Raw genomic sequence first — 25,869 nt, 5'->3', positions numbered from 1 at the left:
CCATTATCTGCCCCTCTCTCTCTCCCCCCCAGGGGCGGCTGCTGCTCACTAAGAAGTCTGGCTATTTCCTCAGCTCGTCGGTGAAGCCGTCTCCGGTGGAGAGCAGGGTAGGGTATCGCGTCTCCAAGCTGATTTTTGGAGTTAGACCTATGACCAAAGGGGTCTCTCCAGCTACCACTCTTACCACTCAGCTACCACTCTTACTACTCACAGCCAGATGGTGAATATAGTGTCACAAGTCGACTCCCATCCAGAAATGAAGCTCACTGGAGCCTTCGACACCACTTCTATGTAACATTTACTAAGTTGGGAAACGTTCTAGATATTAAATCCATAGTCGGCTGCATTTGGATAGGTTCATAGATCCCGTATTTCCCTCGGCTGAGAGTAATAAGCGTTGTTTGCATGTATAATTATAAAGATCCTGCGCTGTAGGGGATAATGTTTTGTGTGACTCCACTTTAATTCATTTTTCTCGTGTCTCACTTTTTGTTTTTTCCGCAGCCTGTGAACCGGTCGATGGATTACAGTAAATACCCGTGGTACGGACTCTCTTTATTCTTTAGCATATTTCACAATTTCGACAATATTCACTCAATTTGACGATTTTCAGATATTTGCGTGTAAACCTGACCGATCCAACAACATGCGTAGACTTATATTTATGTTCTTTTTGTTTCGTTTCATTGTATATGGCCACTTTTTCAATTAAATTGCTTGATAACTAGACTTTGTGCATTCAGATTTGTACACATTTAGCTTGGTACGAATGTCTGAAAATGAGGAGCGACCCCCAAAGAAACAAACAACAACGACGAAGCAGAGCGCTCCGAATTTTCTTATTCTCTCTCGCTTCCTCTCAATGTCTCATTACCTTCTACCCAACCGCTTCCATGCCTCCTCTACTCGTCTTGCCTCTTCTTGTCCTTCTTTATTGGTCCACTTCTCCCGCTATCTGCTACGTTAACCTGGCCTCCTGGAGCCCTTCCGCTAAAGGATGGAGCCTCTGTCCACACCCCCACCCCCGATTGGAGGAATTACGGAGAGGCTGTCCTGTGAGGCGTGTCACGGCTCCCCCCTTTTGCGCATTCCTCCAATCGGGGGAGTGGGTGTGCACCAGGGCCTCTGAAGATCTTTAACATCCCATCGGTGTATTTACTAACATGAGACTTAATTCTAGGTTCGCTGGGAATGTGGAACGGCCCCAAGCCGACAACCTCCTCAAAGCCCACGCCAGCGGCACGTACCTGATCCGTGAGAGGCCGGCCGAGGCCGAACGCTTCGCTATCAGCATCAAGTACGTGCGCGTGGCTCAAGAACCGACAGTTTAGTGGCGTTACCTGTGACAAACATAAAATGACCACTAAAACTAATTACCCATAAAAAAAAATTTATTGTACATAATATTTTATGAACTTATATAAATAAGCTGATAATAACCCAGAAAAAATAACACGGGAAAGTCCTGGCCCTCACGTTGGCCAACAATTCCACCTGGAATCACGCATGATTCTAAATAACATTGATTTTAATATCGTTTTACCCCCCGTCATATAAAAGAGACCGTAATATGTTTTGAGGGGTTGTTTTTCTGTCCAAGACATAAAATGTTACATAGTGTAAAAATGATGTCATCGTGATTGTGTCCCCTCCAGAATTATTTTAACGTGTTTCTCCACAGATTCAATGACGAAGTCAAACATATAAAGGTCGTGGAGAAAGATAACTGGATACACATCACGGAAGCCAAGAAGTTTGAAAGCCTCTTGGTAGGTTTCATTTGCACAGATATGCTATGAGTCGAGAGGGTGGGTCATACCATTAAGAAGACAAAATTGGGGTATAATGTTGAGAAAATCAGTGGAACTCCACTGGTTTCAGTATTTAGAACTTTTGCCCCAGAAGTGGCCCGTTCCCAATATGGGCTGGTAGTAGAAGTTTTGATGCGCTTTTGAAGCGTAACCGATGAGAAATCCATCCGATGACTGTCTTTGCGTCGTTGCCCCCGCAGGAGCTGGTGGAGTATTACCAGACGCACTCGTTGAAGGAAAGTTTCAAACTACTGGACACCACGTTAAAATACCCCTTCAAACAGCGAAGTGGCCCCAGCTCTCGTACGGCCCCGAGATCCCCAGGTAAGATCAGCTCCCCGTCTTTACCGAGACATGCCGGGTTCCAGCGTGCGGACAATCAGAGGCTCGTCTCCTAGGAAAGGCTTATTGTACGACTACTTATGGAGCCCATAGGCCAAGGCCACATAATGTGAATGTAATATGTTATGATCACATATAGAATCAAGTAAAGAATCTTATTAATCTCACATTTATTTATTTTTTCATTATCCACCCCAAAAAATCCCCAAATTTTATTCCCTACAGTCTCAATTTCCCTATAATCGTCCATGGTTCAGCTATAGCTTACTTTGCTTTTGGTGACGGGTCGTCCTCTCCTTCCTTGGTTAAACTACAATGGGATTTTTTTTGGCTTTATCTCGATTTTGTTGCATTGCGTTGCTTGAAAATGTTTTATTTTTTTCTTTTTTCTCTGTTCTTCTTCTACCTTTGTTTTTTTTCTGACCTCTTTGCAGCCTCCTGCGCTTCCTACAACTTTTCTTTTCTCAGTCCTCAGGGCCTCAACTTCCCATGTCCGAATCCACCCACTCCATTCTGGTCAGGTACTGCCACCTTTCTGCCTTCGTACACGTAGGATACAGTGCCCCCCTGTGGTCCTGTTCAGGCACTGCATGCGGCATGCCACATTTGGTTGCTGCTTCCCAGTACTTTCTTTAAAAAAAAACAAAAAAAAAACTTCTGCTTATTAATATTAATATTTTAACGCAAGTTTGAGAAACTACGTAAGAACTAGATGACTTATTGGCAAGTGGGCAGATATATAAATTAACGTTTTTTATTTTGCCAGCGAATTGGCTCATACCATGAATACTCAGATTTTATTGTTTTCCACCATTTTCCTTTTTTATGTTTTCAGAATCTGTCTGATTATCTGTTCCTGACAATTTCCCCCAAACTCTTCCTCTTCCTTCTGCTCTTATTGTGTTAAACAGATCATTTCAACCATATATTCCTGCATTTTGTGGCAGAATAGCGGCTGACGTCTCGGTGGGCAGCGTCGATACCGAGATACCCCGCTCTCTATCGAACCCCATTCCACTTTACATCGTGTTCATATTATTAATACATTTTATTCATACCTGGTGGGTAAAGAGAATAAATAGGCAGCCCATCTTCAAGCTTGACTGCTTGTTGGTCACTGGTATTTAAGACACTATAACCAGTTGGGTTTCGGAATAGCCCTGCTTAATTACAGGTGAATCCTTAGCTCAGTAATGTGTAGCTCTACCTGTGTTCAGGCAGTGAGCTCCTAAAAATATTAGCTTGATCTGTGAATCCTTAACATTCCAGCTGATTAACACTAAATCGATGTTTCATTATTCCTCGTCTTCTCCTCTTAGTCTTCACGCCGCGTCCGATAGGAACCGCCGTCGCCAGGTACAATTTCGCAGCTCGAGACATGCGGGAGCTGTCGTTACGGGAAGGGGACATTGTTAGAATCTACAGCCGGATAGGAGGAGACCAAGGATGGTGGAAAGGAGAAACAAATGGAAGAGTGAGTAGAAGGAGTTAGATGGACAACCCAGAGGAAGCTCAACGTGACGAGTTCAACCTGAAATGAATGACTAAAAGTAAAAGGCTTTGTAGGACATATGTGACCCGGGCCAAGCCGGCTCATCTAACTAGAACATATGTGTCCCCCATTTATATAGCTCAGTCTTGACGTCTTGGTAGAGGAGTAGAATCTTATGCTAAGCAGATATTGAGGCCGTGGACAACAGTCTATCTTTGGTGGAATGGTCAGACGTCGATCGCTCTTTCAATGTATTTTAAGCATAAAAGGTTTCCAGGGTAACGCGTTTGTCCTTTTCTACAGATCGGTTGGTTTCCTTCAACCTACGTGGAAGAGGAAGGAGTCCAATGAGTTCTCCGACGCCAGATCCGGTCCTGCTTCCTTCCGGGCGACATGTTTCTTTGCACAAAAGACTCTGGGACTTTTCCCCTCGTTCCTTGAAACGCTCCACAGCATTCCAACCCACGAATCGGTGCAGATCAACAAACTCTCTTCACTTCTTCAATCCCACTGCTGTCCTGGGTTTGACTGGTCTTCCTCGTTGGTATTAATTGTATATAAGATTTATAATTCAGACGTATGGCAATCGAAATTGAAGAGGAAATTTATGTGGAATGTTGGCTTCACGTATTTTAAAAAAAAAAAAAAAGAATTAAATTCTTTCCAGCCCTGGCCATCTCTTGTATCTTATTTTCTCCAGTATATTCCAGTTCCATCCCAATGCGTTCTGCGGTGTATCTGGGACCGTTGATCTATCGGTCTGCAGGCCCGTCCTCGGGTTCAAGGCGTTCGCTACAACCCTGCGGAGCTTTGGAAAAGGGCATCAGAGGGATCTTTCTGGCTCTGATACCCCTTAACGGCTTCTGAATTTCCAGAGATCTTATAGATAATTGACTTCTTGTCATAGCAGGCGTTAGACCAAGTTGGCTTCTTTATACCACATCTTCTTCGCGTCTGGTTGAGTCTTCACTCCCAACCAGCTGCCCCCTTCCTCGTAAGACTGGTGGGCTGCTGTATTGACGTGGATGGTCCTAGTAGCTTCCTCGGGCATCCTGCGTGTCAGTGACATAAAGTGCATGGGTAATTTGCTAGCTTTTTACCCCAGGTGGCCTATTCACTGGATCCTCATTGGATGATGAAGAAGAGGATGGTTAATATGTGATTGGGGGCTGGAGACATTTGGTAGAGTAGATGAGACAAAGATTTGCAGATTCAAGAGTGGCAAGTATCTTCTTCTTGTCCATTCTTGGTCAACATTTCGACCCTTGCTTGGGGCTGTTGTAAAGACGTGGGTTTGGAAATCCAGTCCCTGAGAGCTGTAACTGTTTTTCTCTAATTAGAATTGGATCGATGAATCTAGTATTGGAACCACGTAAGGGCTTTTCATGGTTACAACAAACCAAATATACCCGGCTGCTGTGTTTACTATTACTATTTTGTTGCCAATGTAATCTTGAAATGAGGAATGAGGAATACGGATTACAGAGTCCCTTCTGAGACCCTTCGTTATGGTGTTTAATTCCAGAGGTTTTTGCAAAGTTTCAATTTACTCAGAGGGTGGTAGATAAGTGGAACAGCCTCCCAGCAGAAGTGGTGGAGGTCAATACAGTGAGGGGATTTCAACATAGACATATGGCTCTTGAATCTAAGACGAGACCAACGACTGATTAAGGTTTGAGTCTTTACAGACTAGATGGGGCCGAATGGGGCCGATCTGCCGGCAGATACTTTGTTGCTGTAAAGTGTAGTTGCTTCTCCTTTTATATTCCGGGGGGTTGGGCTGCGCTCTCACCTCAAGCGCGTTTCTCTATTACCTTTCCCCCCCGGCTCGGTCTCCTATTTCCAGCGCTCTGCTCAGGTGCGTCGGAAAGCCGGATCAGGTTGACAGCAAAGTAACTTTACCTGGAAGCCGCGCAGTGAAAACAGCCGGCGGGTTCCGGACAAATTCTTATTCCTTTAAACCTCGTCATAAACGCAAGGGCACAGAACCGAGCGGGTTCCTCGATACTATGCAGGTAAGCGTTCTCTTATTATTACTTCTTATTAGTACTGATCTGGTGTTCCATTATATGGGGTTTCCATGGAAACATCCATAGCCAAAAATCTTATCCTAATGTTTCGCAAGAATCCATTATGTTCCCATTTACTATAAGATGTTTTTATGGGGGTTTTAGGTCCCTAAATAGATGTTTACATGTTAGATTCAGACTGACGCAGATAAGTGGGACGACCTCCCAGCGGAAATGGTAGAGATGAGGTCTCCATGCAGTGAGGGGATTTAAACCTGCATGGGATAGGCATACGGCTCCTGAATCTGCGGCCAGACCAACGACTAACGCATTGAAATGCCAAATATATATATATCTATCTAATTAGAAGACGCAGCACTCCTTCCCTAAATGTTACAGCCGCGCCGTGAGAGCACAAAAGGAACTCTGGTCATCAATTATTGCAGAAACGCTGTAAATCTACTGAAACAAAGAAATAGATTTAGGTCCCAGAGACGCTAATCTTGCTGTGTCCTGTTTACCCATTGTACAGCGCTGCAGAATATGATGGTGCTATATCAAATAATAATTATGATGTAAACATTTATTCAGTGGTAAGGTGGAGGCAAGTCGTTTATTTACTGGACCTTGAGTTTTACCTACTGGGTTCTAAACAAGATGTAACCGGGCACAAGTGCAATATTAGGACCCCGATGCAGTGGGGCCCTAGGCGGTTACCTTAGTTGCGATGAGTGGGCCAAAATTCCTCCACAGCGAAAAGGTGGTTAAACCCCCCAGTTAGGGATCCAAAGACGGGGGGGGGTTACCTGCAAGAGCCGAAATTCTTATTTTGTCTTTTCTTGTAGGTAACGTTCTGCCGGCTGCGCACGCGCCAGTGGTGCTTCATCGTCTTCAATGTTCTGCTCTTCCACGCCCTGCTGTTCGGAGCAGACTTCATCGAGGAATACTTCCTCCAGGCTGCGCCTTTCTCCTACACGGACGCCAAGTTCATGGAGATCCGAGAGCGGGCCAGAAACCTGGACTCGCGTCTCATGAAGGGCAACGTTTCCGAGTCGTATCTGATCAGCGGACCCGACATCTGCTCCGGCAGAGATGTTTTCTTGCTCTCCGTCGTCTTCAGCGACCCAGGAAACAAGTTGAGGAGGGACGTTATCCGGCGTACTTGGGGTAACGTAACGGCCTTCAAAGGTCGGGTGGTTCTCACGATCTTTGCTTTGGGAACGCCAGTCTCGGAATTCACCCAATCGGAAGTCACGAACGAGTCAAGAATCCACCGAGATATAGTGGAAGGACGTTTCCTGGACGCCTATCAGAATGAAACGCTGAAGATGATCATGGTGATGAAATGGGCAGTTACTTTCTGCCCCAATGTGAGATTCATCCTCAAAACCGACCAAAGTATGTTTGTTAACATCAAGAGCTTGGCTGACCATCTTCTCGGCTTAGACACGAATTCTGAAGACCTCTACACAGGACGAGTAGTCCATCAAAGCGTTCCCGACCGAAACCCCGGTAGTCAAAATTTTATCCCGTGGTCATCCTATCCAGAAGCCTATTACCCGGATTACTGCGGCGGGTCTGCTATGGTCGTGTCCCAGGACGTAGCTCGGAAGGTCTACCTTGTGTCCAAGGAAGTCCCCACGTCTGTTCCATCTGATGCCTTCATAGGCATCTGTGCCCAAAAAGCGGGGATTCTGCCTGTCCACAGCGCGCGGTTCTCCGGCACGAGGCACATCAGATATAACCGCTGCTGTTACGAGTTTATCTTCTCGTCTTTGGTTGAGAAAGACGAGGAACTCTCTTTAGCCTGGAAAGACATGACTGCGGGAGAAGAATGTACCATTATGAAAACGTACTATGGCCTTGTGTCCTGCAAAGTCTGGGCTTACATAGACAAGTTTAGTTATTTCAATAAGGATGAAACGAAGCACATATTGTCCTTTTAATTCCTTTCCCTGTAGGATGATACTTTGTATCCTTCTGAGTGGCGTATAAGTCAATGAAGGAGGACACGGAACACGTGTGAAACAACCCCCCCCCCAGATGTAAACCCAGATGATTTTTACATATTTAATCCTACGTTGCTATAAGGTTTCTCTAAGTAATAGTGCATACGGCACTAGAAATGTTTATTGTAACATATAGTATTTATCATAAAAGGGTGAATTACAAAAATATTTACCCTGTATGTAAAAATAAAAGTGTGTTTTATTATAGTATTTTATTTCTTGGCTGCCATTTTTGTTCTAGGGGTAATTGTGTGAAAGGCTGCGGGTAACGGTTGGGGGGAAATAGAGCGATACCTTAAAGACCAAGGGTGATGGAAGTAAAATGCGGCTCGTTGGGTCCATTTCAACACCACCAGCCTCCGTGAGAAGGTGATTGGGTGTTAATGCGGAAATGGGCCGGTAAGAAAGCTTCCGTATTCCATGCTAAAAATCCATAAAGATGTAAAAAAAAAAAAAGACTAACTCTGAAAATATGTATTTTATGGCTATTTAACCCGCAGCTTTTTACCGTCCCTTTAATTCCTGTCTATGTCGAGAGGTAATTTTCCTAAACACGCAGAGCTAAGCGCTTTTGGCTTCTAACTTCTGTATTCAGGGAATTTGTTCTTATTTATGAAGCCCGGGGCGGTGTTTTGCTCAGACGAATGAACAAATGTGCAGCGGCGTTTTCTCACAATGACTAATTAATATGACGGGACGGGATCATAAACGTGATAACAAAACGTGAGATTACATTCCACAATTTTATGTCAAATATGAATTATGCAGGCATGGCAATTTTATTTTACAGGAATTTTCATTATATAATATATAGGGCTGCAACTAACGATTATTTTCATAATCGATTAGTTGGCCGATTATTTTTTCGATTAATCGATTAATCGGATAAAAAAATGAATGTAAATTTTTCATTTATTTAAAATAATTTAATAAACAAATTGTTAAATACAAACATCAGAATAAAAAAAAACTTTGATAAAATACATTTCTTGTCTTTATTTCCCAACCAGCCCCCCCCAATTTATGCACGTTTGAGCCCAGGCTTGCCACGCTGCCTCCCACATATGCCACTCCACGCTGCCTCCCACATATGCCACTCCACGCTGCCTCCCACATATTCCACTCCACGCTGCCCCCCACATATGCCACTCCACGCTGCCTCCCACATATGCCACGCCACGCTGCCTCCCACATATGCCACTCCACGCTGCCCCCCACATATACCACTCCACGCTGCCTCCCACATATACCACTCCACGCTGCCTCCCACATATGCCACGCCACGCTGCCTCCCACATATGCCACTCCACGCTGCCTCCCACATATGCCACTCCACGCTGCCTCCCACATATGCCACGCTGCCTCCCACATATGCCACGCTGCCTCCCACATGTGCCACTCCACGCTGCCTCCCACATATACCACTCCACTCTGCCTCCCACATATGCCACGCTGCCTCCCACATATACCATTCCACGCTGCCTCCCACATATGCCATTCCACGCTGCATCCCACATATGCCACTGCACGCTGCCTCCCACATATGCCACTCCACCCCTACATATGCCACTGTGCCTGATACGCCTTATACCCCCTGATACACCACTCCATCCTCCCCAGACATGCCACACTACCTCCCAGACATGCCACGCTGCCCTCCCCACATATGCCACTCCAGTCTACCCCCAGATATGCCACTGTGGCCCCAGATATGCCTTATACACCCTGATACACCACTCCGTCCTCCCCAGACATGCCACACTGCCCTCCCCACATATGCCTTATATACCGTATATGCCTTATACCCCCGGATATGTCTCTCCGTCCTCCCCTGATATGCCTTATACCCCCCAGACATCTCATGGTGCCCTCATAGAGTCACAGACCCGTTCACATCACACTGACATCATACTTTTTTAAATAAGTACTGGGTTAATCTTCACTGCCCCAGGATTTAGATTCCCCTTAGTTTGGCCCCCCTTTATCTCTAACTGCACCTTAAGTTAACTTTATTAAATTAATCAAATTAACCCTCAGTCCTCATCATTAAATTAACCCTAAACACCCCATTAACCATAACTACCCCTAAATTAACTCTAAATACCCCATCAAAACAACTACCCTAAATTAACCCTAAACACCCCATTAACCATAACTGCCCCTAAATTAACCCTAAACACCCCATTAACCATAACTGCCCCTAAATTAACCCTAAACACCCCATTAACCACAGCATCCCCTAAATTAACCCTAAAGACCCTGTCAACCACAACAGCCCCTAAATTAACCTTAAACATACCATTAACCACAACTGCCTCAAATTAACCCCAAACACCCCATTAACCACAGCTGCTCCTAAATTAACCCTAAACACCCCATTAACCATAGCTGCCCCTAAACACCCCATTAACCATAACTTCCCCTAAATTAACCCTAAACACCCCATTAACCATAACTGCCCCTAAATTAACTCCCACTTACCCTAACTTTCAGCAGCCCAAATATTAATTTTATACTTACAGTTAGATGAGTGTCACAGCCAAGTGGTTCTGGCCTTCTGGGAGAAGGAAGGGGGCGGGGCAAGTTGTCACAGTGATTACAGGGAGGGGCTGGTAAGTAGGAGCTGCTGCTGTGAGTCAGACTAAACGGATTATATAATGAGGGGTATTTTTCAGAGCGTTTGCTCTGAAAAAACCCTCATTTTATAATCGATAATAATCGATTCAACTAATCGATAATGAAATTCGTCGGCAACGAATTTCATTATCGATTATTATCGATTTTATCGATTAGTTGTTGCAGCCCTAATATATATATATTATATATGAATATATATTATATATTATATATGAATATATATATATTCATATATAATATATATATATATATATTCATATATAATATATATATATATATATTCATATATAATATATATATATATATATATTCATATATAATATATATATATATATATCTTTATATATAATATATATATATATATCTTTATATATAATATATATATATATATATATATATATATATATATATATATTGCAACAAAAGACTGGATGAGAATCATGGGTGTTAAAAAGTGTAAGTTCCACTAAAGAATATATTGTAGACCATGTGGATGGGTTTTTTTTTTCTTTCTAAATCTTTTTCCAATATTGTATTTTTTTTGTTACTTTAAATGTTGCTTTAGCTGCCAATAATCCCAAAAATAATATATTTAAAATATTGTTATAAAGGTGTATTACAAAAAAAAATGGAAAATAATATTTCTAGAAATTTAAAGAAAATATAAATCTAATTGAAACCTATAATAAGATAAGTGCATACAATTTTTAATAGGCCACCACCCCATTGTACAGCACTGTGGAATATGATGGCGCTATGTAAATCAATAAATAATAAAGTTAAAGGAGACCCGGCTATCCCACGGCTTCCCTGTTTTGGAAGAGTTACCAAAACCTCCACCTGGAGGCCACGAGCCTAAGAATTAATAAATTAAGACAGATTATATGATTCTTTTCTTCCATTGCTAACTATGTATCTATAGCATTATGACAAATGGCGGGCCACTTGTTGGCTGCCTTTGGGAAGGACCTCCGTCTCCTGACATGGAGCCCCCCGAGCATTCAATGTGCCAGCTAGTAAAGGAGTAAAGAATAGATCGGATCCGTATAAAATGGTAAGGATGAGGATACAGGCTGTATGAAGGAGCAGCGATGGGGGACAGGGGTACGAGGATAAGGAACCGGGTAGAAGAAACTATGGGTATAGTCTATGGAAGGCAGGCGGACTCATGGCTATCATGAGCCTAAAGAGTCCTTGCATTATTCCATATCTCCTTATTTCTTTTTTTCCCTTCGATCACGTCTGTTCCCCCTGGATTTTATAATTCAATGTCTGATTTACAAAATGAAGAAAAAGTTGGTAAGGTTATAAAGAGGCTATGGGGAGAAAAAGGGCTGTCAGAGAGAACAAGGGGAAAGAGACGGGTAAAAAGAGATGGGGGGGGCTGGAAATAACTAGAGGGGTAGGCAAGGGTTACAAAAATAATGTAACTAGATAAGAAATGGAAACGTAGAAGACAATATCATATAAACCCAGGAAGAAAGACCTCGGATGTCTGGTTACATTGTCTTTATGGACGGTTTTGAGGAGCACCAGTGGTCCCCGGAAGACGAAGTTAGAAAAGCATTGCATGATTAGATGTTGGGGATCTAGCGAAGCGGAGAACGGAGGAGAACAATGTATAGGAATTCAAGCAGAAAAGGTCACCACATCTCGTGTCATTAAACTGGATCTTAGCAACCGCTGAATGTCTTGCCCCTTGACTTGGCTCAGTTATGAGTCAAGGAGAATCGGATAGACAGAGGAAGGAGAGACGATGAAACGCGTTCTACAGTCAAATCCCCGTCTCCTCGAGGATAGTCGGAGTAACGTAAGTAACGTGGGGGTCCTTCCCATTTAATGCTATATTGACTTATTTTATGCTATGTTATTATTTAAAATATTTAAGCAGATGGGCTATGGGAGGGGGGTACGGGTTCTCTGCTTCACGCATAAGAAACTGCACGGTCTGCAGCAATTCAAGGGTTAACCTCTTTTTGTAGGAGCAAGAAATGAGGAGGGAGTCGAAAGAATGAAACCGAGAGACGGGTGTTAAAAATAAATGGGAAAGACGAGGGAGTATGTATTTTAAAATCCTGATGTATTTTAAAATCCCATCCCATTTTTTGTCATATCTTATCTCTCGAAATGTTTGTAACGAGCGATGTTTAAATGGGGGATTGGAAACTCATATGAAGACTGGGGGCTTTTCCTCCATTTCTCTTCCCTCCCATGAAATAATTTGTGTGCGGAGAAGGACCCCGGACTCCTTAAACCAATACTAATGCCTAAAGTCCACCACTAAGAACATATAAGAACCTTCGGACCTCAGTGACTTATCTTGGCCTCTCCAGAGTTTTTTTTATCGATGGAAGCCTCTGATTTCCTGACGGAATCTTATGGTCTCCTCGAGAATTCTGGTTCCGTAGACGGTTAACTGTTTCGTAGACCTCTCGTTATAGGTTACGCGTTGGCTCGTGCAAGGTGTCCGATTAAGCCATTGTTCACACTCCAGACACATGAATATGTCGGATTGAGCTGGTAGCCTCATCTATAATGTATCGAGCCCATTAGTGTCTTCTATGCCCGGCTTTCGCAGCAGGTTGTATCCAGTATCTCGCTATATATTCAATTTCCGAGACGCACGGAAAGGCCAACAGGTCTCTGCCCCAAGAAACACATATAATCTTATTATGTGATTTGTTTTGTAGACAGAGACCTTCTATAGAATCAATTTACAATCTATAGAATCAATGTATAATCTATAGAATCAATTTACAGTCTATAGGATCAATGTATAATCTGTAGAATCAATTTACAGTCTATAGGATCAATGTACAATCTATAGAATCAATGTACAATCTATAGAATCAATATACAGGCTATAGAATCAATATACAGTCTATAGAATCAATGTATAATCTATAGAATCAATATACAGTCTATAGAATCAATGTAAAATCTATAGAATCAATATACAGTCTATAGAATCAATGTATACTCTATAGAATCAATATACAGTCTATAGAATCAATTCAGTCTATAGGATCAATTTATAATCTATAGAATCAATATACAGTCTATAGAATCAATGTATAATCTATAGAATCAATTTACAGTCTATAGGATCAATAATTTTTAATCTATAGAATCAATATACAGTCTATAGAATCAATGCATAATCTATAGAATCAATATACAGTCTATAGAATCAATGTATAATCTATAGAATCAATATACAGTCTATAGAATCAATGTATAATCTAAAGAATCAATATACAGTCTATAGAATCAATGTATAATCTATATAATCAATATACAGTCTATAGAATCAATGTATAATCTAAAGAATCAATATACAGTCTATAGAATCAATGTATAATCTATAGAATCAATATACAGTCTATAGAATCAATGTATAATCTAAAGAATCAATATACAGTCTATAGAATCAATGTATAATCTATAGAATCAATATACAGTCTATAGAATCAATGTATAATCTAAAGAATCAATATACAGTCTATAGAATCAATGTATAATCTATATAATCAATATACAGTCTATAGAATCAATGTATAATCTAAAGAATCAATATACAGTCTATAGAATCAATGTATAATCTATATAATCAATATACAGTCTATAGAATCAATGTATAATCTAAAGAATCAATATACAGTCTATAGAATCAATGTATAATCTATAGGATCGATTTATAGTCTATAGGATAAATAGAACTTGGTCTATAAGAGGCTCTAACAGAAAAAACTGCTGAAAAACTTCATATAAGGAATATCCTCCGCACTGTTGTATGCGTTTAGTTGCGCTGCTTTGACTTTCAGGCGTTTGCGTGGTGGGCTCAACTGAACAAGGAAGAGAAGATGGCCGTAGCTCACCTACCGTGCGTCTCCCTGAAATGCACATCGATGGTCATGGACACGGTGAACTTTAGCATTGACTATTTGTCAGCCTTCATCCCCAACGCGTTTAAAAGTTCCTACACGACCACGGTCTCGGAAGGTCTTCTAGAATTTAAAGCTCCGACGAAAAAGACGGCGTCCTCCAACTCTGAAGATCAGGTAACGAGAGCTTGTTACATAGTAAATAGTCGAGGTTCTCAAAATCCAAACCCAGACAAGTAAAACCGGGAAAATATACATTAAGCAAATAAACCTTACCAGATCTGTCACCGTAATTCTCACCTCAAAAGGTTTAAACACATAACTTTTATAAAGTTTAAGTTTTTATTGCACCGACCTATCAAGAGTCTGCACTTGTGTCACATGACAATTAAGCGTTCCCTAAAGATAATATGAATGAAGCAAAAGCTTACGCAATTAAATAATCCTCTATGGTAAGGGTCAGCGGTCCTAGGAATGGTGTTTCTAAAGATTAATTTAGTGATAAACTGTTAAATTTGCTGAATAGATGGAACAGCAGTTTTAGAAAACGCTAACAGTCGTTTGGAAATGAATGCAAAGTTTTGATTTATGAAACAGAATCCATGCAGAATTCCCATAGCTATCGCCTCTCTCATGCTGCTTCTTTCTGGTCCCGTCTAATTTTAGACTTCGCGATCCAATTGCAAAGCGGACAGAAAGGGGTCTCAGAGGGTCTGCAAGCGCTCAGACGTACGTCTCACCCTGCAGTACGTGGGAATAGGCTTATCCGGGACACGCGAGATGATCAAGCCAAGAGATGAGGTGGGGATGTTCCAGCAGATCTGCGGAGGAGAGAATATCTGTGTGTATAAGGGCTACCTGAGCCCAGGAGGTAAGTTATCAAGACATTTAACGATAGACATGAAGAGCCGCTTGTCCAGATGATCCGTTTTGTTACCGGGCTCAGGACCTCAAACCTTACGCGTCCATCGGCTTAACGTTCTGGACGCTCTTAGGATGTGAGGTTGAGTGTAAGATCCCTGAATGGATCCATTGAATGTCTCTGGCAAGATACTTAGTCGCCATTCTCTCCTTACTAATGTCTCTTCGTTTGGATACTCTGGAGAGATCTCAGTTGAATGTCATGTGTCGGTCATCCCAGATGATGTCCTTGTCTTGCCATTTGAGACCAAGCGCTTCCCGGTCAAGATAAACAATGACCATGATCTAGTCTTCTATGAGTGATGCCTATCCTCACATCACTTAAAAAATAATGGTAATTATGATACGAATTAAGCAATAAGGTTGATGTCCATAGCTCCATCCTTCTAACGCATATCAAGGGCTCATTGGACATTAGCTAAAGGAACGTTATAATTCCATCCAGAATATGCTACTTTTTCCAAAATTGCAGAGACTTTCCAGTTTGTGTCCAGGCGGCATTTTGGTTTCCCGTTCAGCGCCAGCGTATACGTTAATGGACTGATAGCCGCTCGGATGAGCTCGTGTTGTGAATACAGATACCACAAAGGCTTTCAGCAGGGGAAACGGGGCTGCTTCCGGATTATCCAGCTCAGAGGAGGGAAGCCGTGCTACAGGTACGATTTACGGGATAACACAGCAGCCTTTTCTCGCCTTACAAACATCATACCCCTTTATTCTACAGGAGAACCCACAGGGGTCTTCATGTCCACATGTCGTAGTCGCAGTCGAACGTATGTAAATAAGCCATTCTATGTCATGTAGAGTCTCTGATCTGCATGTATTAAAATGGTTTCAGGTTCTCTGAACCCGAGGATGGGTTTTGAAGACCTCAGTACCGAGCATCTCCCTCCTCTAGGTCTTTAAAGGCCATTAAAGGGACAGCAAAGGTCAGGATAGGCTTTAAAAAAAATGAAGATCTAGGACATGGGCCAACACCAAGACTCACATTGCAGATAAATGTCTTTGTGAAGCAGTAGAACGTAACTTCTGTCTGTGTATCCTCTAGGTGTATAGATCTCCTCAATCAGAAACATTTTCAAATAAAGTCAGAAAAGGATCAGATAAAAAGCGAAACATGCGAGGAGTCTGCCAACAGAAAAGACAATGGTACGTACACGGCCCTTGAGAAGAACCTCGAGACTCCAGATATGGATGCTGATTCGTATCCTGAAACGAAGAGGCAGGAGACGGGGATAAAGCCCAGAACTCTGGGAAGATTACCACCCATGCCAAAGGGACAACAGGTATCTTCAACCAAACGGAGAAGGCGGCTAAAGAAGAAACGGCCACCAACGGAACAGTCCGACTCGGAACAGGAGAATTTACGTCTTAAGGATGACAGAGGACGTCGGAAACCTAAATCAAATCAACCAGATATGGGAGGTAAGGTGGGAAGAGAGCCTGAAGCATCGTGGTTTCAACCTTTTTCCATTAATTGCAATTAAATAGTCTAGTGGCACAAATACAATAGTGAAAAACAAATGTGTGGTCCAAAATTCAATGATACCATAGAGAAGAGACTCTATGGTATTTTTAGGTAGGTTGAGGACACACAATAGACCACAAATGGTGTATCTGTCCACGTTCGCCACAACGGTGACCAAAACTGGTCGCAATCCGGCTAATATCATAACATTTACAAAAGTCCCTGTTTCTTAAATGTGAGTCTGGTTTTCAGATGATCCCCCGAGGAACTCAGCAGTAGCTACCAGTTATTCCACTAAACTGATGGCTGCTTTGGCCAAAGAGACCCCCTCGTGTTCTGAAGTGGAACTGAGTGATTCCAGTGACAGCAGCGGAAGCCGAAGCGTTGCCGGTGAGTTTACACGATGCATATTCCCCGTACATTGTATGAAAATGGGATACGAAAGGAGATAAAAAAAACATTTAGTGATGATGCAATTTCACCCATACGTTTGCCGTGGAATTTGAGTAGCACACGTATTGCCTACATGACCTAGACCGTGTCAACAACACGTTTACGAACAATGGGTCCAATTTAAGGACTCTTTTTTGTTTTTGTATGCAAAAATATACTTTCATGTATGCTGTTTTCTTAATAAACACGTTTTAGAAACCTACGATCTTCCTGGTGATGTAGATGAAGCACACAATGCAATGCCAATGGTTGACCTCCAGGAGGCAGCACAGACTCAGAACGGAGAAGAGAGCGAAACGGAATTGCAAATTCCTGAGATTGGTTCGGGGAAAGCTGAGGAAGATGGGAATGCTCTTCTTAGCCAGGTACGGTTGGCAGTATTTCACATAAATCTGTATACAAGGATAATAAATATCTATAAACAGCGGGTCATGAAAAGGTCTTCTGTGTCAGAGATTCAAGTCAAAGGTTCCAAAATGAAACACCGTGTTGGCGTTTGCGGTGGCGATGCGAGACTTGCGCGACAGAGGAACCCCATGCGGTGTCTCTGCGCTTCCTGGGATCTGTTAAATGTTGTACGAAAAACTACGAATAGATACCGTGATATCTATCATGGCCCCCGTAGCAAAGGGCCAGTGTTAGACAGGGCAGACACTCTGTTTTGATCGTTCCCTCTCGTCTCTGCAGATCACAGACCTGATCTCTGTGCTTCACGAGTGCGACGAGGTGGACGAGTTGGTCCTTAGGAATACCGGTATGACAGACGCCTTGCTGAAAAGTCTCGTTACTGCTATAGAAACCAGCAAGTCCCAGGTGGAGAAGATAAACCTTAATTTGAACGAGATTGGGCCAGCTGGCGCGGAAACGATTGTCCGCCTTCTGGAGGAGAAACCTTGTGTCAAAAGTCTGCTGTAAGTTATTGCTACGTATTTGTTTCCACCACAATACAAATATATATATATATAAAATCCAAAAAACGTTACTTCATAAATCATAGCAAAAGCTGTAATTGGCAAACATCCCTAATGGAATACCGCAGCAATTATCTCGTGTATTTCAAGGTGACCTAAAACCTCGTTTTTACCGTTTTAGATTATACGGGAACCAGCTAGGAATCGATGGGATAAAATTACTTATGCGCGGTCTATCAGAGCTACATATGTCTACCTGGGGAATGGAGAAACCATCTTCTGATATATCTCGAGTAAGACCGCTTGCGATTTCTGAACTGGACATAGGAGGCAACCAGATAGGCGCACAAGGTCTTCAGTCTGTTGCATCTTTTCTTGGGCTTAACCCACCTCTTAAGTACCTGGGCCTGGCGCAAAGCAACGTCAACAGTTTGGATGCTTGGAAAGAACTTTTTGGGGCATTAAATGTCAATTCCAATCTAACCCACGTGCTTCTGGATGAAAACTCTCTGGGTGATGGAGGCGTCTATGCCCTAGCAGAGGCTCTACGGCTCAACAGAAGCTTGCTCATGGTTGACCTCGACAGCAACGACATAGGAGAAGCAGGCGGAGAGGCTCTTGTGCGAAGCTTGATGACCGATCATGGCAGCGCCGTCAAACACATAAGCCTGGACGACAACCTTATGAGCGAAGAGACTGTAGGCAAAATACAGACACTACTGAAACATAAAGACAATCACTATATTTGATGAGGTGCTGCCTAATCAAAGGGCAACCATCTCCTACTGTTATTAAATTCATGTATTAAAGCTTTTGTAGCCTCTGTGTTAATGTTAGAAGCTGCAATGCTTATGTCTGTATGTCTCGCGTACGTCTGTCCTCCGTATGATTTGGCACAAGGTGATTTTAAGGCTGGTAAGAGAAGACTCGACGAGGACGTCATCACAGACCAGCCCGTTAAGGAACACATTTCTGTATTTATACACAATTTTGTGTCGGGTTGCTCTAATTAAAAAGTATCCCTGAAAATGATATATTAAAACAATAGAGGAAACTGTCCACCCAGGCTCTAATAAAGCAGTGTATTTCCTACAAACATTACAGGCACATGGAAAGCACTGCCAATGTCACATCTAATAAGGTACTTGCTTTAAGCGATTCAAATAAGTGCTTTTTTAGGCTGGTCCGATTTCCAGTTCCTTAATCTGACTCGTGTCCCACCGGAGCTTGGTTGGAGAGCACCAACGAAAAAAGTCCGTCAAAGTTCAGAATAAGCCTATTCTGCTCCTTCCACAGCCACGGTCGAGACGGCTTTGACGTAGTAAGGGCCTTCTCTGAGGTAGGCGCGGAGCCTCAGGTAATGCTGATTGCCAAATATTTCAGCGATAGTTGGGGAGCTCACAAGTGCTTTCACCAGCGCGAATTTGGCATCCTTGGATTCCTTGTCCGGGTCTACGGTTCGATCTACAATGTATTCTAGAAATCCGGGGCTTTCGATCATCAGCTTCTGGGCCCAAGGTTGATTTGCAATAGCCTAAGATGGGGGAGAGCAGAAAAGTTAGGATCAGTTAACATGTTCAAGAAAATGAAAAAAAAAAACCTAAAGTGTTTCACATGGATCGCAACACGGACATGAGTTAGGTGTCTCCTGTCTGGTCGTCTTAAAATGAGTCTTCAACGATTTGCTTCGAAATCACCCCAATAGTCTACCTTTCAATAGAATTATTGGGTTTGGAAAATGGTAGCAGAGGAATATATAAGTCATCAAAAAGATTTCAGGGCAAGACACCATACATTTTAGAAAGTGGAACTAGGTTTGCTTAGAGGCTACCGCCTGATTTAAGGAAATCAATAAAAACATTTAAATTGTGAGATAAAACTTATTTTATACAGATACATAGATGACAAGAAAAGAAATAATTGGCCCATCTAGTCTACCATTTTTTTTCTTATTAATTCGAATTAATTTATTAATTAGAATAGGTGTATGCACATTGCAAGTTGTCTTATACTCCTTTGAATTTGCATTAATCTCAATATAATAAATTAGTAAACCCTTCTCTCTTCGTTAGCGGCACTCACCGTGAAGACCTTGAGTCCGCCGCAGTGCAGCTCAGGAAAGGGCTGGCAGATGATCCCCTTGAACAGATCAATGGGTTGGTTTGATAGGGACCTGAACCAGGATTCAGCCATAGCTAACAGATCTTCTGTATGTAGATCAGTCTAAAGAAGAAATGCAAAGGAATAAAAAGGTTGCTTCTGTATGTCTGCATTTAAACTAAATTAACCAAAAGAAACCCACGTTTCCCCAGACAAGTTTATCTGCAAGTTTGAACCATATTGAGTACCCAAGGCATCCAGGTTAACCTAAGTGGGCCGTAAACAAGCTAGCGATGGTTTCCTTCACTTCCATTGCCTATATAAGCTTTCAGTATATTGTCTATTTAATTTGGGTAATGAAAATCTTTATCACCAAGCGAGTGGGCTGAGCTAATTTTACCTAATACTCAAAAATAGCTTCTTCTAGGCAGACTTACTGGCAGGAACATGAGAGCCGCTATTGCGTCCAAACATCTCACTCTGAGTTCAGTAGGGGCATTTTTCGCATGGTGCCCAGCCCTATTGAAGACGCTCTGAAATTTGCTTCCTAGAGGGGAGAGGTCATAAAATACACTGTAAAAACACGAAAATTAAATATATGTAACTTCCATATGTCCAAAACACATTGTCACCTCCCCTGAGGGGCTGTTCAACCTACTTTTTGAGATAGGAAACAGGATTATGGTAAGACCACCCAGACCTACACAGCGGTAATGAGGTGTGGTTATTTAGACCAGTGTCACTTATTTTCTATAAGATATCCAATAAGAGTAAACAAGTTCACCTGTCTTATGTAGCACTTGCTTTCCTTCTATGTTAGAACCCAAAACTCCGAGTGTGTCCACGGCCACTCCTATCATGGTAGTCTCGTGGCCCTCTGCCATACTGAAGACCTTCTCAAGGAATGCTGGGTAGTGTTCACAGATCTGCTGTGGACTGTCCAAGATGGCAAGGTTCCCAAAGAACTTTATCAATCCTATCGATCGAAACAGAAAATTAGAGTCTCGTACAAGATGCCTCAAACCGTGCGCGGCCCCCCTGCCTCAAACTGTCTAGGGCCCAAGTATCCAATAGCTGAATTAGAGGCAGAAACTAAAAGGGTTTAATTGATGTCCTTTTTATGGACGCAAAACAAAGTGGCACAAAAATACTTAAACTCCATAAAAGCCAATTTCTTATTTATTTTACTCTATTTTTATACAAAAGTCAGGGCTTCACACTATATACTCTACAGGTTATCACTGAGAACGGCCAGCACCTGGCAAATAGAATCCAGAGAAAGGATCGGCGTCTGCTCCCACGATCATGTTGGAGATTTTGTCGATGACACCCTGCTGAGACAGATACTTTCGGCCGTGCGAGGTGCTGGCTAAGGAGGTCACCATCTCCGTGCAGGTCACTCTAGAGAAGATAATAGAGAAATCTGAATTAACACAGCTAGGCCACGGTCTAGAACAGACTGCAATTCCGAGATGATGGACAAGCTAGTTTAATAAGTAATTCTATAAAAAGTAATAAAAATTCATAGGCTACAATTTTATATATAATGGGTAATGAATATCTCTAGTGCCCTCCCTTCCCCGCTGCATTTAAAAAAAATGATCTACTTTCATATACATCACTGCTTCTCACCACCGGGGTTTATTACAATATGTGAATAAACATAATTAATATAAGTAAAACTTTTATATTCAAGTATAAACCAACGTAATTTGGCACAATTAAAACCTTATATTCTTTTATTGGTTTACCTGACAAGGACATCGTCCCCTGTGAGCTCCTGCAGTAATTGCGGCACCAGACCGCTGTTTGTGCAGCACTTCAAAGACTCCTCGGACACAGAAGCGATCTCTACTACCAGCTGAAGAAAAGAATCATGTAAACAATGTAAAGCGAACACACATGAAGACATGTAAGAGCCAAAGCAAAATATTAGGACGCACAAATGCAAACAAAATATTACTGGGAAAATGTGAAACAAAAAAATAGATAACTTGATTTTGAATTTCTCAACATTTTAGGCGTCCGCGTTGGGATTCCTGTCTTGAGGTGGGTGGCAAGAGGCAAGGAGGGGCAGCTATGGAAGTGGCCACTTGCCCACTGTACCTGTAGCGTCATGAGGAGGACACGTGGGACCCACAATGGAGGTCTGTGATACAACAGCAGAGCCCTCCATTTATTTTTGACCTCCCTGGGCCGGGGTTAAGGGAGATCAGAAGATTAGAAACGGGAATCTACTAACCTCATAAACTCTATACCGCACCACGTCACTGATCGCCATGACGTTTTTAACGTCTGTCAGCAAATTGCTTCCGAAAAGTACGTCGAGGCCGGATGTCGTCTGAGAGATTTTTGATAGGGATTTAATCGCCTAGAAAGGCAAAAACACAGTTCAGTCAAACATACGTAAAATATTACCCATTTTTGCTAGAAAATCTAGTTTTTCGAAAACAAAAGGCTATATTAAATTTATATCGCATATTAAAAAAGCGCATTATTTGTTTTTAGATAAGACCCATTGATTAGGAACGGCTTCAACGAAATAAAAATATGGGAGATAAACGAAATTAGGTCGAACGCCTCCATTCTCTTACACGGTTTTCTGTTTAATTTTCATTATATCAAATAAAAACAACCGATATCAGAGAGAAGAAATACAAAAACAAGACAGACCTCCTTGGCTACCGATATTTTATCTCCTCCGATGCACAGGATAATTTGTTTCAGGAGATCAAGGTTGGTGATTATTTCTGTCATCGCCTGCGGGCACTCCACGATCCTTCCAACCTGAAATGTAAAAGTATGTGACCGAGTGGGGCAGATAACTAAACGGCGACCGATACTTCTGCAAAGAGTGGAATAGTTCTCACGTCATAATTTACAATGTTAATTCTAGCGACCCAAATTATTAGTAATACTATATTTCCAATACTATAAGAAGCGCGAGTCCCGATAATTATACATAAAGTGCTAATAGGCTAATAGCCTTCTTTACATTTTTTTATTCTTTTAAATTTCAAATTCCACATTTTTAAATTATAATTCATTTAAAGAATTTCAATTTTCCAACAGGACAAAGCATGCCCAGAAATGATGGTTGCTTCTATCGCAAGATATCGGGATATTCCTTGGGTTCTGTTTTTCCTTTAAAGGTAGCGTCCAAATTTTGTGGAATTACTGATTACTCCCCCCACACCCCTCCCAAAATTTTCTCCAGCCAATCGGATCAGTCTCCTAGACGTCCTGGAACGCAAGAATTTCCAGAAAAAAAAAAAAGAATTCCGTATTATGCCCATTTTGCTTGTTTACTTACTTGCGCTATAGTAAGGAGTTTCACAGAATCATCGGGGTGATAGAGTCCTCTCTGGAGCTCTTCTTTATAATTTCGGGCAACCTGAAGCGGTTCGAGGGCCTGTAGAAATCTTTCCAGTATGGCAACGCACATGGCAACCTGTTCTCTGTTATTTCAAAGAGATGAGAGCATGAAAAGAGGAAATTAACAGGGCTATAGTGCTCTGGCGTGAAAGCAGGGGCACCAACACCAGAAATCTCACTATCCCGACCCACGCATGTCATCGAAAGTCAACGCACCGGGTTACGATCAGTTAACCCCCATGGAACGGGTGACCTACACATAGACCGGCTGATCACGGCAGGGGGAAGCCTTGTTCCACTAAAAGATGAGACATTAAAGCTACGTTAATAGTTACGGGGGCCACAGGCCTGGCCGGGGCATGGTAACACCCTCTAAAGGTGCTGCTCCACTTTGACAAGACATGAATTGCACTGTTTAGTAAACTTTTGTTTAGGGTCATCTCCATGGCAACAGCCTATCAGTGTCTGCTTTTGTGTCACATTATAATTAAGTGTTCACAGCCCAAAAAATAAAGAAAGATGTGAATGAGGCAGAAAAATGGTGATTAAATAATGGTTTTTAGTGAAAGGTTTTGGCATTCAGCGGGGAAAGTGTTAAAGCGAGCACAGCTTATCAAAAATACATGTCAGCCTACAATATACGTCACATATGGATTTCTTAATAAAATATGATTTCCAAAATAATAAAATACATTTCATTATGGTAATTAGCAATACATGAACTGCCCCATAATGCACCATCAACGCGGGGGGGGGTATATTATGGTGTTTCCCACCTGTCATTAACGTTCAAAAGGGAGAAAATGGCCCCCAGGCGGAGCTCCGGGACCCTCTCCCTCAGGGTGCTCAGGGGCAGAGCCAGGGCCGCTGTTTTTAAGGTCTGCAAAGCCTCTAAGGGCTCTTCCAGCCCAGACAAAGAAACCACCAATTGCTCTATGGACGCCGCCATCTTGGAAGGGATGAGACTCTCGCGAGACTTGCCTAGCGTTACTATGGTAAAGACGAGACCGCCTTAGCAACGCGGGTTACTCTCAGTCTGGAAATGGTAAAACACCACAAATGCACCGGGAATAAACTGCAAATAATAAACGTGGAAAACGATAAATAAAAAAAAAAAAAAATCACCCGCCGTAGCCAAGTTGAAGGTTGTGGTTACGTGGAGAGTTCTGGGAGTTGTAGTTTTGTTGATGCCTGGCGTCCTCGCACAGAAACAGACAGAGGACTACAACTCCCATGATGCCCCGAGCAGTGAAAGTGTTAAATGATAATAAATGGTAGTAATAATAACAACAACAATAATAATAATGATTATAATAATAAATAACATTAGTAATAATAATGTTATTCTTTCATACACAAGGCAATCGCATATAGCCGGGTTGGTAAAAGCAAATATAAGATTTTTAGTTGAAGATTAAATGTTTATGATTGGGCCAACATAGAAAATAATGTAGAGGATTTCCCATCTGAAGAAGAGACCTCTGAGCCCCTGAAAACTTCTGTGACTCTAAAGCCGGCCCTCATGGACACCTTGACTTGTCATTATTAAAGATACATTTAATTGGGTCACCTGCATTCAAGCAGGGATATCAACCATAACAGACTGGGAGCAAAAGAACCAACAGGGAGTCTTATATACGATCCCAGCGGAGGGAGAATAGGAAGTTGTCGGCTCCAGACTGCGTGGCCCGGAGAATCTGCCCCGAGACCCTGACACTAGGGCAAAAACCCTGGTATGGCGATAAATATAACTGTGTACATCTTTCATACTGAGCAAGGAAGCAGGCGGCGGAAAAGCTGCCAGTTTAATAAATGAATCGGCTCCAGTATGTGACCGCAGCCGGATGAATGAGTCTTTTCACGCTGAGAACGAACGTCCTGCCTGAACATTGGTGTCTGCGGCCAAAACAAATCTAGAGCAAAGGAAAAAAAAACAGGGAGAGCCTTAAAGCGCTTGTTATGTATCAACTACAGAATGAATGGAGGAAAATGGGGGGGGGGGTTAAATGCCCCAAATGATTGCGTTCCAAGCTTGTGGATTTTGAATTTCGATTCCGTAATAAGTTAGTTCCCATGGTGATTGCTAAATGTGGTGCAGTCACCATGGAAACAGTGTGTGCCCATACCTCCCAACAGTCCCGACAGGAGGCTCCTAGGGTTAGGTGGATGCATGACCACGCCCCTGGTTATGCAGATTTATGAGCCCCACCCCTCTCTGCCCCTTGCCACACCCCCATCCTAGGTGTCCCAATTCGTACACCGAAAAATATTAACCTAAGGACCTGGAATTTGCCGGCAGATAAGATCCTCTCAACCCCGTCTAGTCTCCCATTAATCCGACGTTGGTCTCGTCTATCCCATGCATGTTTAAATCCCCTCACTGTATTACCCTCTACCACTTCTGCTGGGAGGCTCTTCCACGTATCTACCATCCTCTCAGTAAAGTAAACCTTATTA

The 25,869-nt window shown here is 42.4% G+C and overlaps 3 protein-coding genes across 9 annotated transcripts in view; 2 read left to right on the top strand and 1 right to left on the bottom strand.

Annotated features, from left to right (window-relative positions):
• Positions 1 to 3,996, top strand: part of LOC149281834 (guanine nucleotide exchange factor VAV2-like) — an 80,633-nt gene extending 76,637 nt beyond the window's left edge. For 4 of the 6 annotated variants that reach the window (XM_089498916.1, XM_089498915.1, XM_089498917.1 and 1 more), the window contains 8 exons: positions 33 to 119; positions 505 to 542; positions 1,181 to 1,297; positions 1,682 to 1,769; positions 2,012 to 2,135; positions 2,588 to 2,674; positions 3,473 to 3,627; positions 3,949 to 3,996. In XM_089498916.1, the coding sequence (XP_089355042.1) occupies positions 33 to 119; positions 505 to 542; positions 1,181 to 1,297; positions 1,682 to 1,769; positions 2,012 to 2,135; positions 2,588 to 2,674; positions 3,473 to 3,627; positions 3,949 to 3,996 (744 nt within the window). The remainder of the gene's footprint in view (positions 1 to 32; positions 120 to 504; positions 543 to 1,180; positions 1,298 to 1,681; positions 1,770 to 2,011; positions 2,136 to 2,587; positions 2,675 to 3,472; positions 3,628 to 3,948) is intronic. The other 2 variants (XM_089498920.1, XM_089498919.1) reach the window with 1 other exon arrangement.
• Positions 3,997 to 6,499: 2,503 nt separating this feature from the next.
• On the top strand, positions 6,500 to 7,600 carry LOC149281833 (beta-1,3-galactosyltransferase 9-like). Its single transcript, XM_089498983.1, has one exon. The coding sequence runs from the start codon at positions 6,644 to 6,646 to the stop codon at positions 7,598 to 7,600; it is 957 nt and encodes a 318-aa protein (XP_089355109.1). The 5' UTR covers positions 6,500 to 6,643.
• An 11,613-nt stretch (positions 7,601 to 19,213) lies between these two features.
• On the bottom strand, positions 19,214 to 24,361 carry LOC149281832 (26S proteasome non-ATPase regulatory subunit 5-like). Of its 2 annotated transcripts, XM_089498926.1 has the most exons (10): positions 24,189 to 24,361; positions 23,351 to 23,495; positions 22,711 to 22,824; positions 22,280 to 22,408; positions 21,789 to 21,898; positions 21,296 to 21,438; positions 20,822 to 21,013; positions 20,475 to 20,584; positions 20,020 to 20,160; positions 19,214 to 19,471 (listed from the first exon to the last, which is right to left on the bottom strand). In XM_089498926.1, the coding sequence occupies exons 1-10, from the start codon at positions 24,359 to 24,361 to the stop codon at positions 19,214 to 19,216; spliced, it is 1,515 nt and encodes a 504-aa protein (XP_089355052.1). The 2 variants fall into 2 exon arrangements, with proteins under 2 accessions (XP_089355052.1, XP_089355053.1); XM_089498927.1 differs by lacking the exon at positions 22,280 to 22,408.
• Positions 24,362 to 25,869: the final 1,508 nt, after the last annotated feature.

Source organism: Sceloporus occidentalis, unplaced genomic scaffold, assembly GCF_023333645.1.
Source record: "Sceloporus occidentalis isolate IW3139 unplaced genomic scaffold, rSceOcc1.0.p SCAF_127, whole genome shotgun sequence".
NCBI lineage: Eukaryota > Metazoa > Chordata > Lepidosauria > Squamata > Phrynosomatidae > Sceloporus > Sceloporus occidentalis.
Note: the sequence above shows the minus strand (reverse complement) of the source record. Positions and strands in the feature narration are given on the sequence as shown.

Coding starts and splice junctions, on each gene's coding strand:
- LOC149281833 (XM_089498983.1), top strand. CDS start 6,644: ATGGAGATCCGAGAGCGGGCCAGAAACCTGGACTCGCGTCTCATGAAG.
- LOC149281832 (XM_089498926.1), bottom strand. CDS start 24,361: ATGGCGGCGTCCATAGAGCAATTGGTGGTTTCTTTGTCTGGGCTGGAA. Junction 23,496..24,188: donor CTTTTGAACGTTAATGACAG/GTGGGAAACACC, acceptor TTGAAATAACAG/AGAACAGGTTGCCATGTGCG. Junction 22,409..22,710: donor AAATATCGGTAGCCAAGGAG/GTCTGTCTTGTT, acceptor TTGCCTTTCTAG/GCGATTAAATCCCTATCAAA.